This window comes from Tachypleus tridentatus, chromosome 12 (assembly GCF_004210375.1).
Source record: "Tachypleus tridentatus isolate NWPU-2018 chromosome 12, ASM421037v1, whole genome shotgun sequence".
Lineage (NCBI taxonomy): Eukaryota > Metazoa > Arthropoda > Merostomata > Xiphosura > Limulidae > Tachypleus > Tachypleus tridentatus.
In genome coordinates, this window is record NC_134836.1 from 104,732,265 (window position 1) to 104,753,323 (window position 21,059).

At 35.0% G+C, this 21,059-nt stretch overlaps 1 protein-coding gene across 1 annotated transcript; it reads left to right on the top strand.

The window, feature by feature from the left end:
- The first annotated feature begins 9,651 nt into the window (after positions 1–9,651).
- Positions 9,652–20,457, top strand: LOC143235845 (uncharacterized). Its single transcript, XM_076474085.1, has 4 exons — positions 9,652–9,709; positions 9,855–9,958; positions 16,527–16,589; positions 19,596–20,457. The coding sequence occupies exons 1-4, from the start codon at positions 9,667–9,669 to the stop codon at positions 20,232–20,234; spliced, it is 849 nt and encodes a 282-aa protein (XP_076330200.1). The 5' UTR covers positions 9,652–9,666; the 3' UTR covers positions 20,235–20,457.
- Positions 20,458–21,059: the final 602 nt, after the last annotated feature.

The window sequence follows — 21,059 nt, forward strand, 5'->3', positions numbered from 1 at the left end:
TGACTCACAGTGTGAGGGTCACGAAATCGAATCCACATTACCGAACATACTCGCCCTTTCAGCTGTATGGCCGTTATGATGTGACGTTCGATCCCATTATTCGTTAGTGCTAACCACCCCTAATTTACCAGTGGTAGATTACAGGAAAGGCAGCTAGTCAACACCACCTACCGCCAACTATTGGGCTACCCTTTTACCAACGAATAGAGAGATTGACCGTCACATTATAACGTCCCCATGACTGAAAGGGCGAGAATGTTTGGTGCAACAGGGAATCGAACCCGCGACCCTCAGAGTACAATTCGAACCTCAACCACATGGTAATGCCGGGCCATTATCGTATTTAAGAGGATTCATCCTTAAAAGCGATCAGAGAAGCAATATTTTCATGACAATGTTTCATTATTACAACGGTATTTTGGAAACACGCACGTTGTTAATTGTTACCACAATAAGCAATATCACGAGCTTTCTCTCGAAGCTAGTTTAAGCAGCTTATTTGTAAAACAGAGCTCAAATATAATTTTGTATATTAATCACGTTAATCGAAGGCTTAAGCACAGTAAGATCATAAAACAAGTGCCTAATATCAATTAGCAATAAGAAAATTGAGCCTTTTATGATGAACGCTCTCGTGCTTCTAACACTGAGGGTTAATCTGATGTATAAGAATGACGTTCCAAGTTCTCGTATCTTCTCCGTGGTTAATTGTTTTTACACTAGTGGCCATTTAGTTTTCCAAGTTCCTTAACAAGCTTAACAGAGACCATTTTAACTGAAATTGAATAAAAACACTTGACATGTTGAGATTCAAGATGACTTCAGTGATTCTATTTTTAAAACTAAAACATCAAACGAAAGCTTTTGAACTTTTGGTTTGTCATTTTGCAATCCTCATTTCTTTATTTTGTTAATGGTATCAAAAGAAAAGCCCAACTCGTTCAGTTTCAATGTTTTTATTTTCAGGTGGGATTAAAGGGTTCTTTTCGTAACCGCACCTTTCCCTTTACGGATGAGACTGCTGTTTTGGCCTGTCTTTGAAGCTTGTTGCTGTTCCAAATACTATTTTATCTTAATTTGTCGTCCTACGTACAGAACAATGAAGGTTGTATTATTCACAATGACATAATGATGATACTTTGTCTTTACATTGTTTAACAAACATCTTCATCGGAGATGACTATGACATATTGCTCCAGCCACAAAACTGTTATTAGCGGCATTACTAGTCGGTAAATTATCATGAGTCAAATATATTGACGTTAAACTTGTTGCCCGCAATGTCACATCTGTACAGACATGCTATTGTATTGCTAATGTAGATAATTTTGTATAAAGTGCGGTAAACATTTCGTCTTTTTATTAATAATAAACAGCTTTTAAACTTATGACACATCTTTAACGTGGAACCTTTAAGTAATGAACACATTCATGATTCGAGTTAAAATTTTAAATAAACGAAAGTTGATGTTAAAGAGAGTAAATCTTTATTTCAGGTTCTATGAGCTGAATTGTGGACAAAGTTTGCTGGCAATATTATGATATAATTACTTTTTCTCTTTCACAATTTGTGAAGACTGAGCGCCAAGAGCAAAAATAAAATTTATGTGATCGAGCTTTTTCTTCGAAATACATTAAAAATAATCTCTATGGGCAGTTCCATTTACAGGTCCAAATGCTTGTCCAGTTTCATCATAATAGTACGAAAGAGAACTGGTGAATGACCCTCATACTAAACGTGTTTTGTTACATTGTTTGACCACGTCGATGTTTTACAGATTTACGTTTGATCAAGCTACTCTGCACACTCATTTAGACATTCGTCTGATTCATAGGCCCGGCATGGCCAGGTGGTTAAGGCACTCGACTCGTAATCTGAGGGTGCGGGTTCGTATCCTCTCACATTACATATGCTCGCCCTTTCAGCCGTGCAGAAGTTATAATGGGACGGTCAATCCCACTACTCGTTGGTAAAAGAGTAGCCCAAGAGTTGGTGGTGGGTGGTGATGACTAGCTGCCTTCCCTGTAATCTTATGCTGCTAAATTAGGGACGGCTAGCGCAGATAGCACTCGTGTAGCTTTGCGCAAAATTCAAAACAAACCAAACCAAATCTAATTCATAATATTCATACTCTTTCCTCGGCCTTTTTTTTTTTGTAAGATGTTAACTTTTACTTAGCATTGTTCTTGAAATATAGTGCTGAATTTTCTTAATGTAACGAGTGGATCTTTTATGGCTATTTTTCGTTTTTTTTCTTGGGGGTGGTAGGACATGACCTCTAGTAACATTTTCGAAGTTGACGGGTAAACAACTTTCTTGTTTTCCTTTGCAGCTGTATTCACGTGATAGTAGAGAAAGAAGGATTATGTTGTTGTCCGAGTCACTTTCATGTATATGATCCGTAATCAATAAATCCTCGGTGTTTAAGCCGCTTTGTATCTTAACGAAACAACTAAACAAAACACAGCTTTCTGTTTAAAAAGGATCGTATCAGAAACAGGCAGACTGTCAGGAAATATTGGCATAAGTTACACATGCTAACAGACTAGACAGCACCTATTGTACAGAGTGTGTGTGGTAACTTCCTGTAATAAAGTCTCTGTTGTCGTGGGTTGATAGCTGTCATTTTGTCAAAAGAGGACGTGTTTATCTATATATAAACTATTATAAGTGAACAGTCTAAATCTTGTGTGTATTTTGTTTCACGTTAAGTAGAATAAAAAAATAATGTCACAATATATTTTTCACGTGGCACTTTGGAAATTCTGGAGATCTGTAATACTGCATGACGGTTATAAAAATCCCAGAGAGCCACATACGTACCAGTATTATGTTTTACACTGAAGGTGTACCAATACGTAGAAACTGACGCACACTGATTCTCCATGTGTCTTTCAGGACAACTCAGTGTTAATTAAATATCTGCTTCATGACCACTGGTCACAATTAAACGAACTTCTCCTGCTTGTAACAATAGTAAATAGATAATCATTATTAGTCCCATTATAAATATGATCATTGCATTTCTTAGCTTTGTGCGAAAATTTAAAACAAACAAAAAAATTGGCCAGTCCAGGTACATTCTTTCTTTAAGGCATTAAGATATCGAAAAACATCGAACAAACTGAACTTGTTCAACAGCTCCTTTAACCCGTCAACTATATGAAATCTCCTGAAGTTATACGATACAGTTCTGTATTTGATGTCACATTAAAATATCCAGCTAAACATACCAGATATTTTTTTCTATTTCATTCAGTTGTATTTCAATATGATCTAAGTATTCGTGTGTTTTTCGTCACGTTGTGGTAAACACCTGTTAAACAAACATAAATTTAATTATTTTTTATTTTATCAATACGCGCAAAATATTACTTTTACACTCAGATATACATGTCATTGCTTTTCTAGATGACTTGTGTGAACCTATCAGTACACCAGATCCATATTGTTGTGTAGAATTGGAATGAGTTATATCATAATTATAAGTGTTCCATAATAAAGATAGATAGCTGTCTGTTCTAGTTGTTTTTTATATACAAAGCGACACGAGAGCTATCTGCGAATATCCGTAATTTTGAACTTTTGGACCAGAGAGAAAATACCTACTTGATAGCACTCACCGCCAACTCGGGTTTTACTTGTATTATCAAATACTGAGATTTGACAGTCACTTTTATAGCACAACTACAACCCCAAAACACGGGAATAGATACATAATCTCAACGTACAGATACTTTACTAGTGGGTGTTTTAATAACTCATTGCACGTATTTTATACCAGACCAGCATGCATTTAAGTGTTTAGCATATGTTAAGTTTCTTGTTATTTTCTATCCACCTATCAAACAAAATGTTTTCAGTGGTATCTTTCTTTCTTCTAGAATCTTCTACAAGACTAAGATACGCTGGTATTTGGTCATTTAAATTCAAAAGCGCGTTCATAACATTTTCTGAAGAATTGTTGATAATAAAACAAAACAAAAACCCATCAGACATGAGGTGATTTTTTCTCCAGCTATTTACTTAGTAATATTGAAGATAACTCTACCTTTCTTGTTGTTGTTTTTGAATTAAGCACAAAACTACACAATGGGCTATCTGTGCTATGCCCACCACGGGTGTCGAAACCCGGTTTTTAGAGGTGTAAGTCCGCAGACATACCGCTGAACCACTCGGGGGCAACTCTACCTTTACAATACATTAACGTATAGTCAATATGCGCTTGTTAAGAGTAACAAACATTAAATGTAGACTTTTAGGTTTAATGAGGCTATCAGGAATAATTGATTCGAAAAGTCATATCATATTTCATTTGTTGTCCAAATAAAAATATTATATGTATGTTGAAATACAACCATTTATGTGACAGAATATTAATTTTTAACTTTTTCTGAGAGTCTTGTTTTTATATTTTTGTGGATATTTTTCTACTTAGAAGAATTGCTTTAGGATGGTCATTGGATCAACAATAGTTATTTATCTTCAAAAAAAAGACTTACAAATAGTAACAAAGTATTTACAGACAAACCAAACACAAAAAGCCTCTCTGGCCACACTATCTTAGGTCGTCAGTTTCATATCGTCGTTGCACCTAACAAGGTAGGCCTGGCATGGCCTAGCGTGTAAGGCGTGCGACTCGTAATCCGAGGGTCACGGGTTCGCGCCCGCGTCGCGCCAAACATGCTCGCCCTCCCAGCCGTGGGGGCGTTATAATGTGACGGTCAATCCCACTATTCGTTGGTAAAAGAGTAGCCCAAAAGTTGGCGGTGGGTGGTGATGACTAGATGCCTTCCCTCTAGTCTTACACTGCTAAATTAGGGACGGCTAGAACAGATAGCCCTCGAGTAGCTTTGTGCGAAATTCCAAAACAAACAAACAAAACCTAACAAGGTTGGGCCTGCTTGGCAAATTACTAAGTATCGAAACAGAAGTGTCACGTGCAAAGCTTCATGTACTTTGCCTATATCACCTTTGGCCAATGTAGTTATTAATATTTAAATAATTTAACGTTATATATTAATATGGCTAATACCATAAATACGAAAATACATATTGCATTGATTGAATTTAAGACTTTAGATTAGATAACAGACATAAATTTATGTCAACTTTAGTATGTGGCAATTAATGCGTCATTGGAAAAGAGCTAATTACGTAAGTGCAGGCTGTTATTGTTCATTTTTAGCGCAAAGCTGCACATTTGAGCTCTGTCAACCGAAAGGAATCAAATTCCAGATTTTAATATTATAGGTCTATAAACATCACTAATCCAGCAGGGTAGTAACGTAAGTTTTCACTGTCAAAATCATGAGTGAGATTCAGATATAAAACAATACATTTTTATTGTTACATCTATCTAAACTTAATAAACTTTTATATTCTTTCATCGAATAATTAATATAAAAAAACAAACAACTTATATAATTTTATTTAATAAATGTGATTATCATATTCATGTTTGTATCATATTATATGAAGGATATACAGGTCCTAGACTAAAAGTCTAGAATTAAAACCCATTCTATAATTCATTTTCTTGCTTCTTCCGGCGTTCATTATGAGTTTTATTCTATTATAATTGAAGTTAGATGATCAGTATGTGACACTCAACTTCCTTCCTGTTGACTTGCATTATATTTTTTTAGCCGCGGCTGAACGGCTCTGCATTTTTTGTGTTTTTTTTAAACACAAACTCTTATTTAGCTTATAGCCGCGTGTACTATTGACTGATTTGAGATCTGATTACAGTTTTGGATTCAGGAGGTCAAACCATATCGATTTGTTTATTTCGAAATTGTAGGTTCACATTCACTCCTGAATGTGACATTCAGGGGAACAACAAGTACTTGACCATAGGTTTCATAGATTAATGTATTCTAATCCTGACTAAAAAAATTCAGTTTGAGAGTAGAATAAAAGAAATTGTGATGAGTAATAAAATCGAATCAGGTTTACGTGTGCCCAACGCTTGATGTCGCTGAAGTACCAAAATAAAGCCGACAAAAAAAAAGAGGAGAAAGAAAGGTTTCATAAAGTAATTTACTCTGATCGTACCTAAAATAACTACGAATGCCGTGGCTATTGAGGGTTCCCTTTCGTTAGATTTGGTATAAACACTAAAATACCTGAAGCATTAATTAGAAATCTCGAAATTCCTGTAAGAAACAACAGAGATCCACCACTATAGTTTGTTTCTCAAGGTCTTCCTTTTATTTGTTTTAGTCATGCCTCTCGAGTTCAAAACAGTTAATATCACTCGTTACATTACGTAATTTTGTTTCGTCAACTGTAAGACGGGAAATTACAAAGACTAGGTAAATAGTAATTTCTACTTAAAAAGAATATTGACAATTGTAACCTAATAGTGTTGCCCGTTCCTGCTAGTAATTGAAACTGTGGCAATTTATGATTTGGGTGAAATTAATTTTTTTAACTCTATTCATTTAATAAAACCACGTGAATACATTTCAGTCATGCGATTTTAGCGAGTGTTGTGTGTTTCTGTGCTAATGAAATAAACTACCGCTAGCCAGAATAGAATTATATTTTCGATCCAAAAAAATATTAAGGCGTCATATGAAAATTACTTACGTATAATATAACTAATACTATTATAACTGCCTTTGATCTGTACAGATTGGCTTGAAATGAGCGGCTGCTTTTAAAGTCGAGTGCTTTTAGAAGTTAGTTGTGTTTTTTCATTCATCTCAAATCTTTACGGCTCGATAAATATTTACTCGCCTTTATTCATTAGGACTTAGCGATTGTTGTTTGTATTTATAACCAATCAACTCTTTTTAGGGGCCATTAGTAAAAACTACGTGTTTTTCCTATCTCCTTACCTAAACATAACGCTTGCACTTCTTTGATATAAAGAGTTGAATCTGAAGCTCTGGTTAGTACACCTGATTATTAAGGTTTGAACGTTTAAAACAAAAATATTAAAGATATTCCATCTTTCGCGAGTAGCTTGAACAAAGTGTAGATTCTATGATTACATTGAATGAAGGTGTGACTATACAAGATCTTAGAAACGTATTGTGATGTATTTCACGCCAGTGAAACAACAATTCACAATTATGTAAACAAAGAGAGAAGAATCACAAAAGAGTAACATATGAAATAAAGTATGCGTGAATAGTTAATAATGTTGAAATATCCACAAATATGTGACATTCAGGGAACAACCTTTCTCGTGCTGTAACACATTATTTTAACTTCAAGGACAGTGACAAACATAATTGGTTTAACATCAATAAAAACTAGACAATGCAACAAACATTGCTGTAAGTTCAAGTAAAGTCACACTCTACAACAAACATTGCTGTAAGACCAAAGAAAGTCACAACCTACAAAAAACATTGCAACACAATGAAGGAAAGTCGCACTATAACAAACTGATGTTGTAGCAATAAGTCTGGTATTGGATGTTGTAGCAATAACTCTGGTATTGTTTGGTAAAACTGATCCCCTCCCCAAAAATAACAAGATTGAAACTGCAGAATAACAGGAGGTTCCAACAGGAAATGTGTTACAAAGTCAATCCAAGCTATCCGAATATGACTGAATTTAAAAATGAAAAAGAGAGGACACAATGTAAAACACAAGGCACAAACATTTTTTATTTAATTCACGGTAAGGCGTGTACTTTGAGACAGAGGGCAGGATTTTTACTGAAGAGAACTCTTTACCAGATCCTGTTTTAAATAGTTCTTTTTAAAACTGCAACTCTCTTACATTTGTTTCAGTCTGAGAAAACATAGCTATACATACATAAGACAATAAGGCTATACTTTTATATATATATACTTGCACATCAGACAAGGAAAGCCAACCACTACAGCCCAACTCTCCTGTAATGCCAAGGGAAAAACTGGACACTACAATACAGTTTTGCTGTAATGCCAAGGGAAACTGGCCATTACAACACACTTCTGCTGTAATGCCAAAAGAAAACAGGCCACTACAGCACACGTCTGTTGTAATGCCAAGAGCAACCGACCACTACAACACACTTCTGCTGTAATGCCAAGGGAAAACTGGCCACTACAATACCCTAATGACGTAATACCAAGAAAAGCCACACACCACTTATGTAACACCAATAAAAGAAGAAAAGGTGTTCGCTTCAATAGACTACTGTTGTAACACCAGATGCAGTAAGAAAGAAAAAAATACGATTGAGGTTCACAAGGAACAATATTTATAAAATAAAGAAAATATTTTGGGGAAAGAATTTAATTTAAAAAACAACAACAAAAGACTGAAAACGCAAACTTCAGGTGGTTGCCATAAAAACTGAAACAGCGTATATTGAAATAAATATAACTTTAATGATACCAAACAAATAAGGCTTCATGTTAGAAGTTTTAGTTTTACCTCTAAGTATAACTCTTGTTTTCATCTTATGAATGTTGTACATTTCAATGATGGTGTTTCGCTATATATTTGTTTATTGTTTGGTAGTGGTCTTCAACTGACACTTTTTAATCTTCTTTCGTAAATAGATTTTTCGCATACAAATCATGGGCATTTCTAATTAAGTAAGTCAAACGACATTGAATGTAGCCCTTGTAGGTTATAATGTAAGAGTCTACTTGATGTTAGAAATAAACTATTATTATAATGCTACTCATTTTGATGCTAGGGGGCGCCATTTGAAGTTCAAAAATGCAAAAGATATTCTAATAATTCACCTAATGTGTACAGTGTTGTTCTTATTACTATAGACTCACATTTCTGATCAACTTTACGTGATCAAATATACTGTTGTAACGTAATAAACAACAAAACCAGGAAGTTATAAAGTCCAATAATACTACTAAACGGATATGTTCATATTATTAAACAAGAAAAATACAAAATGCACATATGGAATTTCCAACCGCTTTTCTTAATTTCAAGACTACATTTCAAATTTCTTACTTAATCCTTTTTCACGTCAATGTGAAGCTTCAAATGTCGTTTTAACATAAATAAATACGGCAAGAGAAATCCGTAGTAAACTAAGTCCACACGTTGGACGCGCTGCCTGGATCTATTAAAAAAAGCACAGATAGCCCTCGTGTAGCTTTGCGCGAAATTTAAAACAAACGAAACCACACCATAAAAAAAGATACAAAATAAACAGGTTTGATCTTTTGCGTATATGCAGCCTAAGTAAAGAAATGTAAAAATAATCGATTTCTTTCAAATTTTCGAATTAAAGTCAGACATCAATTTAACTTGTAGGATTAGCACTTCCGCTAATTGTACGTTGATAAAACACTCATTCTAAGGTCGTCTGTTAAAATGAAATAGAAACAGGTTCGTGTAAGAAAATATTGAGTTTTAAGTGTCATTGAGCTAACTTTCTCAACTGTTGTTTGTTGTTTTAGTTAAAATGTATTTTTCGAGCATATACGTTGGTTCTCTGTATATAAGATTTGAACATGAAACGTTACTTCTTGTTCTGTATCATTGGTTCAAAGTGGGTTTTAAATCCCAACGTTTTTGGTATCATAGTCTGATTCCTCAGAACAAATTTATCGATTACCAGCAGCTGAATCAGCGACATTCTTGACTTCTTGAATGTGATACGTCAATTACTTGATTACGTCACTGGTGTTGATACAACTGTTGCTCGCCTCTGGGGCCGCGTTCAATGCCTTGCTGCATTCCGTATGTGGAAAACGTTTCGTTTGAGTCCGTTTCTCATTTGCAGAGGTATGTTGAACAGAGAAAATGAAATTTAAAGTACGTTATACAATATTTATTTAAGAAATATAACTGGAATCAGTTGGTTTCATATAATATGCCAAAAGGTGTGAATTTTGTACTGAAAAAACTGTTGTGGCTTTTACTTTTCCAGGAATGTATCTAATTTATAAAATCACCGAGTTCAAACGATACCTCCAAGAGCAAAATAAACGAGAGACAGCAGAGAGAGAACTGGACCACTTGAACCACAAGATTGTAAGCTATTCTACCTCTTGCTCATTTCAAACAAAGTACAAACAGCAAAATGTTAAGCCACAATAACGTTGTTATCTACAAACAGAAACAGGGTTTCTTTTACAATCATTCAGTAGAAAAATCAAACTGTTCTTTTTAATAAGTCATAACGACTTAGGTAAGTTACTTGAGAAAATTACGTCATGAAATGAAAGCGTGTTCAGTCAGTTTAAAGTTACAAAAATTTCACGGTGGTGTTCTCCCCCCTGGAAAAATTACAATAGCAATAAATTCTAGATTTATTGTTATTTATACTTTTCTATTTGGTATTTTTTAACTGTTTCGGAGAAATTATTTTTATCTATTTCCGATCCAGGCAAAACAGGAATGTACGTTGAACAACAAGCAATAAAGAAATAGAATATATTAATTTAAGTAAAATAGATGTTGTTGTTTTTTGACAAGAACATCTAAACTTTACCCCAATAAACCCTGATATCTCATGCCCCACCAGAGATAGATAAGTTCGAAAACTAGGGGTTCAATCTTTGCGATGGGCACAGCTCAGATAGACTACTGCGCAGCTTTGTGCTTAACTGCAAACGAACAAACACACTAGAACTATTTCTCTGAAAAATTAAAAATTGGTAGTTTAGAATACCGGATTTGATGAAATGAATTTCATTGTAACTTTTGTTTTTCTTATAATTACTGGCCTCTGTATTTACTTTTAAAAGTAAATACAGACTATCGTACCGTGTAAACATAAGCATGTTAATATATAAATATTAACCTGACGATGACCGAAGAAGGTCGAAACGTTGTTCGCTCTTCTATATAAAATATTTCTCAACCCAAACGAGCCGTTTTTGCATATAAATTTCTCAACAAGTGGGTTTCTCGACATCACTGAAATTCATCATTTGTTCTACGCTTCAAGGTTAGAAATCTTCTGCTAGACTGCAGTGGTTCTTAACCTGGGGGTCGTTTGAAGTTTCTCGGAGGGTCACGGATGGTTTGGGAATTATTGGGGAAATCACGGAGCAGTTTGTAGTTTTTGTGGCAAGTGGCACCAATGAGAAACACGCTGAAGTGCGACAGTTGAACCGCGTCGAGATGCTTGTTGCGCAACAACCTTTGTAATTTTGAATAAAAATTTTCATATATTACAACGTTTTGAATTGCCTAAATTTTTAACTACATAATATTAATACATTGAACTTAAAATTTAAATATCAAAGTTTCCATCGTATTTAGTATATTTTCTCATTATATATCAACCCTCACACTGAGTGAATAAGTAGGTTTTATATGATGTGAAGTAATTCCACGGATTTTGCATTTGTTTAGCACTTGTAGCATTTCTCAAGGTAACATTTTCAATAAATTAGGATCTTTATATAGTTTTGTTTTATTTACCTTTAGAGTAACAGAAATGTTCTAGTAACAAAGGAAGTACGAAAGAAAATAGGCTTACTAATGACTCCAGATGTCCCCCGCTGGTACAACGGTAAGTCTACGGATTTACAACACTAAAATCAGGGGTTCATTTCCCCGCGGTGGACTCAGCAGATGGCTCGATGTGGCTTTGCTATAAGAAAACACGCACACAATGACTCAAGATATGTAACGGAGAGTTGTTGCACCAAATGATGCTAAGTTGACCTGGTGATACATTGCAGTTGTATATGTCATATTCTGTACATACAAAAATAAATAAATAGTGCAAATAACCCACGAGTAGCTTTGCGCGAAGTTCAAAGTAAACAGATAAATGCTATTGTACAGACAAATTCCATTGATATATAATCAGTGATGTCGAGAAAACCCACTTGTAGAGAAATATATATGTAAAAACGGCTCGTTTGGGTTGAGAAAATATTTTACATAGAGGAGCGAACAACGTTTCGACCTACTTCGATCATCGTCAGGTTATGATTGTTTCGTGACTTGGTAAAGGTAATACAAAGTCTCCTGTAATCTATGAATAACTGTTAAGGAAATTTATGATAAAGTGTTTAGTTAAATATTAAATCGACCACTGAACTTGTATATTTGTTGTAATTTAACGAAACCCTAAAACACGCAGTGTAATAACAAACAAAACTCTTCCCAATTTGACATAAACTGGTGAAGAAAGTGAAATGTGTACTTGTTCAGAGGGAGGGGTGTACTTGTTCAGAGGGAAGGGGATGTGTACTTGTTCAGAAGGAGGGGGTGTACTTGTTCAGAGGGAAGGGGTATATGTACTTGTTCAGAGGGAGGGGTGTGTGTACTTGTTCAGAGAGAGGGAGTGTGTGTACTTGTTCAGAGAGAGGGGGTGTGTGTACTTGTTCAGAGGGAAGGAGATGTGTACTTATTCAGAGGGAGGGGTATATGTACTTGTTCAGAGAGAGGGAGTGTACTTGTTCAGAGGGAGGGGATGTGTACTTGTTCAGAGAGAGGGGGTATATGTACTTGTTCAGAGGGAGGGGGTATATGTACTTCTTCAGAGAGAGGGAGTGTGTGTACTTGTTCAGAGGGAAGGGGATGTGTACTTATTCAGAGGGAGGGGGTATATGTACTTGTTCAGAGAGAGGGAGTGTACTTGTTCAGAGGGAGGGATGTGTACTTGTTCAGAGAGAGGGGGTGTGTGTACTTGTTCAGAGGGAGGGGAGATGCTCTAATAAATAAGATTAAACTGAATTCAAAGAGAAGCCAAACGACAGCGCAAATAACCCTCTTGTAGTTTTGTAAAAAATTCAAATCTCTACTCCATGTTCCCAATATGTCACCATCAGCAAGTATTTTATGGAAGTGTGGATAAAATATATTAATTTGCAAGTGTTTGAAAGACATTTGGATAGAATGTAGCGATTTCAGTCTCCGAAAAGTATAGAAGAGTTGGTTCTTAGTTATTTATAAAATTTGAACAATATTCTAACGTGAAAAAGCAAATGATGTCTGATCATCGTAAGAACGAGCACGGCCTAGTGATTAGCGTGCCAAACTGTGGATTTGTGGTTTACTTCCCTTTACCGACCTAAAATAAACCACGTTCCGCAGTTTGACGCAGTGGCTGCATTATAAGTGTGACAGTCAAATTCCACTGTTTAATTGGAGTGGCTCACGAATCAGCTGTATGTGATGTTGAAAAGCTGCTTTTCTTTTAGTATATTATATCAACATTTGTGACTGCAGGTGGAGAGACTTGTCAAATAGCTTTGCGCGAAATTCAACAAACAAGCAAGCCTTATCAGCGTACTTCTCCAAATGATGAATGTGATGTTCATTGAATCGATCGCATGCATCGTCCCTCAGGTCGGATTAAATACATGCTCTTTCCTAGTGTCTAATGTTTGTCTAGTGTTTCTTCGTTAAGCGCACGCGGAAATGGACACTAGCATGCTTACCAGTATTAGGCGCTGTGTATCGAGAAAACAACTACCTGAAGATGCTGTGTCAGTTACATTACGCACAATTAATTTGTACATGACTGCGATCACTTTCTTTATTGTATCACGTCACTGGTGTTTCCAGGTTCAAAACTTTTTTTATGGACTTCTCAATTAGAAGTGGTCGTTATTCTGTTAGTTGCTGAGAAACATGAATTCATTAATGTTTTAAGTATACTCCAGAAAGTGTACTCCTCACTTAAATGTCAAATTGTAGCTACACAAATAGAAGTAGGACCGAGAAGTTCCTGTAATGAATTTTAAAGTTTAAAAGGAAACAGCTAGAAATAAAATAAAGAACGGAAAAACAATTCGCAAAATAAAAAAAAAAAACGTTTCACATACTCGTGTGTCTGCGGCACCAGACTATGCTGATATATTAATATATAAAACTTGTAAGGTAGTACGTTTTAGAATAAATAGAAAGAAACGTAGAATGGTCTTACAGAATATGTTGACCAAACATGTTAGCGTGATGACTAGCGATCTTCCATCTAGTCTTACACTGTTAAATTAGTGACGACTAGCACAGATAGCACTCGTGTGAAATTCAAAACAAACAAACAATACAATTTCATTCCTAAGTGGTCAAGTTTGAATCTGATGTTTGTTTCCTCAGTACCAAGAATTTATGATTATCTTTAATGACCTCATGTCGAGCTTTATAACTTCTGTCTTTAATTATCTAATTTAATTTTCTGATTTTCTAACTTGTGCAAACCATCTAAATAAAGTTTTTTTTTAATCTCATAATAGTACTTTAAACTAGAACACATAACGTTTCATCATGTGTTTAACATAACATGAAACCCATTGGTCCATCAAAACTGTTACATTCCCGAGACCAAGCTAAAATAATAATAAAAAAATTAAACCAGCTATTATTACTCATACACTTATCTAACTTTTTATAAGGTAACTTAATCATATTGCCTCCACAACATCTGAAGGCAACCCATTACAAAGACTAACCACCCTGCCTTAGCTGAAGATGATTTATACCCTGCCAAATTTATATCTGTGTCCCCTAGGCCTAATATTCTCACTGTTAAATATTAAAAAAGATGATGTATCAACATATTATCAATTCTCTTTAGAATCTTAGACACCTCAATCACATCCCTCCTAAATTATCTTGTATTTTTTATTATTAAAACCTATTTGCCCAATTCACTAAATGACCTAAATCCTTTTGTAAATCAGTAGCATCCTCTTCGCAGATAGCAGCACTCAAGACCTTAATATCTTCTGCAAATTTAAGTAACTAATTGACTATTCTTTCATCTATATCATTGATGTAAATATAAAAAAATGATATATATCAAAAAGAGCAAAGGTCCTAAGACATTAATCCAGTTTGACTGAACTCCATTTGTATCAACCCCTCTGCTTTCTTTCAGCCATTTTTCTATCTAATTTGCTAACTATCCCTCACACCAATAGAAATAATATTCACTAGCCTTCCATGTGAAATTCTGTGAAATGCCTTTTGAAAATCCAGATACACAAAACATACACCCTTATCCTCATTTACCTAAGTAACCTTTCCAAAAATGTTAATTTATTTTCCACTGGTGAAACCATGTTGGCTATCCAATAAAATTTTAACCTTTGTTAAATGACTTAGCAAAACATCTTTTAACAGATTTTCCAAAACTTTTTTCACAACTGATATAAGACTAATGGGTCTATAGTTACTGGGACAATCTTATCACCACAGACTAATGAGTCTATAGTTACTTAGACAATCTTATCACCACAGACTAATGGGTCTATAGTTACTTAGACAATCTTATCACCGCAGACTAATGGGTCTATAGTTACTGGAACAATCTTATCATCACAGACTAATGGGTCTATAGTTACTGGGACAATTTTATCACCACAGACTAATGGGTCTATAGTTACTTGGACAATCTTATCACCGCAGACTAATGGGTCTATAGTTACTGGGACAATCTTATCATCACAGACTAATGGGTCTATAGTTACTGGGACAATCTTATCATCACAGACTAATGGGTCTATAGTTACTGGGACAATCTTATCACCGCAGACTAATGGGTCTATAGTTACTTGGACAATCTTATCACCGCAGACTAATGGGTCTATAGTTACTTGGACAATCTTATCACTGCAGACTAATGGGTCTATAGTTACTTGGACAATCTTATCACCGCAGACTAATGGGTCTATAGTTACTGGGACAATCTTATCACCACAGACTAATGGGTCTATAGTTACTGGGACAATCTTATCACCACAGACTAATGGGTCTATAGTTACTGGAACAATCTTATCATCACAGACTAATGGGTCTATAGTTACTGGGACAATCTTATCATCACAGACTAATGGGTCTATAGTTACTGGGACAATTTTATCACCACAGACTAATGGGTCTATAGTTACTGGAACAATCTTATCATCACAGACTAATGGGTCTATAGTTACTGGGACAATCTTATCACCGCAGACTAATGGGTCTATAGTTACTTGGACAATCTTATCACCGCAGACTAATGGGTCTATAGTTACTTGGACAATCTTATCACCGCAGACTAATGGGTCTATAGTTACTGGGACAATCTTATCATCACAGACTAATGGGTCTATAGTTACTTGGACAATCTTATCACCGCAAACTAATGGGTCTATAGTTACTGGGACAATCTTATCATCACAGACTAATGGGTCTATAGTTACTGGGACAATCTTATCACCACAGACTAATGGGTCTATAGTTACTGGGACAATCTTATCACCGCAGACTAATGGGTCTATAGTTACTGGAACAATCTTATCATCACAAACTAATGGGTCTATAGTTACTTGGACAATCTTATCACCGCAGACTAATGGGTCTATAGTTACTTGGACAATCTTATCACCACAGACTAATGGGTCTATAGTTACTGGGACAATTTTATCACCACCCTAGAAAATAATAATTGCATTAGCTAACTTCCAATCCTCTGGTACCTGTCTGTCCACTGTTTAAGGACTGGCAAAAATAGTAGAAAGAGTGTCACATATCCAGTCTTTAACGTCCTTAAAAATTCTAAGAAACATTATCTTTTTATAAAAGTTTATTTTCATATGTTTAACAGAATAAAAGGTTTCACTTGTACTTCAAACTTTTATTTCTCCAACAGGACAAACTTCTAGTGAAACTGGAAGGTCATGAGCCGGAAATGGCTATGTCACGTGAGGAGGAAGTAAGTAAACTTATTAGCTTAAGATAGATATAGTTTTCTTAACATTCTGATGATATTTGAAGACTTGAACTCAATTTAAAATATATGAACGCCACCTACGGTAACATGTTTCACTAATCGATGTTAAAACGTCGTACATGTATGTTAATGACTATCACTTTATTAACAGTGATAAACGGAAGAGAAAAAACACATTTTTGAGCAAAATATACATTTAATCTATATTACTTGTAGAGTTATAATAGTTTCGACACTCTCACCATATACACTGTGAAAAGAATGTACTGTTAGGATCTTTCCTTTTTAAATGCTCTATTAATCCATCTTTCCTAGATTTGACAATGGAATGTTTTGTAAGTTTTCCTTACCCACAATAAAGGTAATATTTTAGTGACCTGAATCGTTCCTTGGTTGTAAGTTAAAAGTCTGAGAAATGTGACCTAGATAAAGCATTGGAGACTTGTAACATCGATATTTTTTTGTCAGACTATGTTTACACAAACTTCTAGAGACTTGTGACATCAATCTTTATATGTTAGCCTATGTTTACACAAATCTCTAGTGACTTGTGACATCGATCTTTATATGTTAGCCTATGTTTACACAAATCTCTAGTGACTTGTGACATCGTTCTTTATATGTCAGCCTTTGTTAACACAAATCTCTAGTGACTTGTAACTTCGATATATGTCAACCTATGTTTACACAAACTTCTAGTGACTTGTAACGTGGATCTTTATATGTCAGCCTATGTCTACACATACATGTATACCAATACGTACCTGTATAGGAGATCAGCTAAAAATACGTAGTTCAAGATATTACATATCTGTACTTATTATGGACTTTAAAAACTGTTTTACTGGTTTAATATTTATCAAGACAAAACTAACGATGTAACTGAGTATTATGGCAATTGAAAGTTAAATGTTTATATAATAGTTTGGGCATGTACTGCAATCTGTAAAAACGTTATGTTAAAACGTTGGCACATTATACTGTGTGGTATTGTTAGATGTCACTTATTGACACACTGTTTATTTTGACATATATATATGTTCCTGAAAAGAGGTTCGTCTTAGTATAACACAATATTTAAGTGTAGTTCATCTTAAATTAAAGACCAGATAAATAGATTGCTAACCATATAGTTTAGCGTTAGAGACCAAATAGCTCAGGTTTGGTGATCAGATAGCTTATTAATGATAACCACATAGATGCCCCTCGCCAGTGCGTCGGAAAGCCTTCGGATTTACAACGCTAAAATAAGGGGTTCAATTCCCATCGGTAGGCTCAGCAGATAGCCCGATGTAGCTCAGCTAGAAGAAAAACACACTCAAACACAAATCACAGAGATCAGTTTTGGAGATAACATAGTACGTTATAATTATATAGTATAACATAAGAAACATATACTCAAAACGTTGTAACTTCGCATTCGCAGTTAATACCAATCGTTGGTTTAATCTGTAATGCTAGTTTCCCTTATATTTTAGTTTAATATAGTCAATAGTTTCAGTTCCCAATTCAAATCATTCAAACACGATGAATAAGAAAAACAACAAAAACAGGTGAGCAAAAATGCATACCTAAACATAGGAATACAAGAGTTTAAACACATTTTAACATTACGAACTGACAAATACCCGTCATATACTAACAACGTAGGTTACTAAGTTGTCTAAGTTATGTTAATATGGAACCCTAATTTTATTTACGAAAATAATTTCGGTCCCTGATGAGTTAATAGTTAGCTATGGACTTACAAACTAAGATTCAGAGTTCGATTTTCGGTGGTGAGCAGTAATCTACTGTGCATAGCCAAATCAAACAAACGTTAGAATAGGAGACATTGTATATTAGAGATATACTTCGTTAGAGTAAATATATATCAATTATGACACTTTATTATATACAAAAATATATTCTTAGTGAATAAGTAGGAATTCTGATTCCAGCTTGATCGAGCCGATCTTCTGTAAGAAAACGATTTTTGCGCCACCTACAATGGTCTGAACATGTAGTGAGATAGATAAATTACAGTTTTTTGTTTTGTTCAATTGTTTTTGGAATTTCGCACAAAGCTACTCGAGGGCTATCTGTGCTAGCCGTCCCTAATTTAGCAGTGTAAGACTCTAGTCTTACACTAGAGGGAAGGCAGCTAGTCATCACCACCCACAGCCAACTCTTGGGCTACTCTTTTACCAACGAACAGTGGGATTGACCGTCACATTATAACGCCCCCACGGTGGAAAGGGCGAGCATGTTTGGTGCAACCGGGATTAGAGCCCGCCACCCTCAGATTACGAGTCGAACCCCTTAACCTACCTGGCCATGCCGGGCCGTGACCATTAATAGAACAGCATTGTTTTCTATAATATGTTAAAATATTTATAAAAAACATCCGTCTGTGATATACACTAAAATCATACAAAACGAAGCCTCTTTTCGCAAAAGTTTCGAATTAATTTCTATGCGGTCTGTTGTGTATATGATTTAATAGTAACAGTAAATAAAAAAAATGGTTGATTCACTGTCCTCTAACTTTCAAAACTACAGAGTTGTTTTCTAGCTGAAAATGTTGTTGACATATTATAAAGTATTGGTAATTAATTCTCCTTTAAAAAAGATAAATACTTTTAGAAGAGCTAGTAACTTCTTATTTCATTAATTCACGAATAATTATAAAAAATATTGCAAAAAAAAAAGACAAACATATAGCTTACCAGTAACGACGTAAATCAAATGTTCAGTCAACGTTCCACGTTAGGAATCAAAGTTTTAATGTTCTATTTAATGTTTATACATTTGTGAACCTTGTAGTTGTGGCGTACTTACTAGAAACAGGTACGTAAGAGTAGTGTAACCGCTGTATATAAATGTTGGAAAATATATATAAAAAAATTGTGTCCACTTTTACAATAACAGAAATGTTTCTCATTTTCATATATGATTCGTTCGTTTGCTTAACGTTCGCTGTTTTTATTGTATTATTTTGATTTTTAGTGCGCCATCTGCATCAGTGCCAGAGCGTCCATGCAGACTTTTCCATGTGGCCACAAAGTTGTTTGTAGAAAATGTTTTATAAAGACAATTCAGATTGTTGTGACCCAGAGGATTCTGCCACTTCGGTGTGTCGTGTGTCGAGCTCGAATTCTCCATATTAAACACATACTTTCTCGTGGAGTTGCAGAACCCACGGCCCAAAGTGTTTCGGTGTTGATGAATTACAGAGAACCACATCAAAGCGTACAAAATACATTAATGGCTGATGCTCTAGCAGGTTCTCAGTGTTTCCGTTCAAGTAGCATTAATGACGTCACTATGAAATCAAGCGACATCAAGGGTGTGAAATACAAGCTTGCTATCTCACCCTTATCTCAAGGCAGTAACAACAATTTAAAAGAGGGATTTTCAGTGCAAGAAAGTTCCCGATCCATTACTGGTCCCCATCAATCCCTGCAAACATTGAAAACTGGTCCAGAAAGGAGCAATATCCAATGGGGTGACCACAGTTCAAAGAATGTTGTGAGAAAGTTTGCGCCAAATTACCTTCGACGTCATCAGGTTCACGTCAGTACACCGACACATCTGTGTCCAATCAAAGAACACGAGGAACAAGAAACTATAGACGTCACACCATAATCAAATAAACAATCTCGACATTATAGATGAGGTATCAGAGACACGTTCCCTAACTGGAATTTTCAGCAACTTGTGAAACATCAGCGTTTTGGAAACTTAAGAAGTAATGTCAGAATAAATCGTATGAACTCTTTACCGTGATTATGAAATAATTAGTAACAGATAACTCTATATTCATCACACAAATAAATTATATAATTAGTGATGTCGAGAAACCCACTTGTTGAGAAATTTATATGCAAAAACGGCTCGTTTGGGTTGAGAAAATATTTTACATAGAAGAGTGAACAACGTTTCGACCTTCTTCGGTCATCGTCAGGTTCACAAAGAAAGAGGTAACTGACCGGAAGCTAACCACATGTTTGAAAGGGGTTGTGTAACTGAGTGTCGGAATGTAGAGGGCGGTATTAGATGTTTGAATATATAATTTTATTTATTTTATTATATTAATATAGGTATAAAGGCGTTCCTTTATATTGGTTTATTTTGGGTTTAAGTTGTTGTATAAGTAAGGCTTCTTTAATTTTGCGTTTGTTTGTTTCTTTATTTAGTATTTGAGTGTTTTCTATGGTTATGTTGTGTTTATTTGACTTGCAGTGTTCGAAAAACAAGACAAAACCTAAAACAAGACAAAAACATAAAAATTCTAAAAGCAGATAAAGGTAACGCTATAGTCATAATGAACACGAATGAATACATCCAAAAAATGAATAACATCCTATCAGACACGAACAAATTTAAACCAATACACACAAATCCAACAAAGACACACGAGACGCAACACATACTTAATTTTTTCAATCACATTAACTCTATACATCCCAA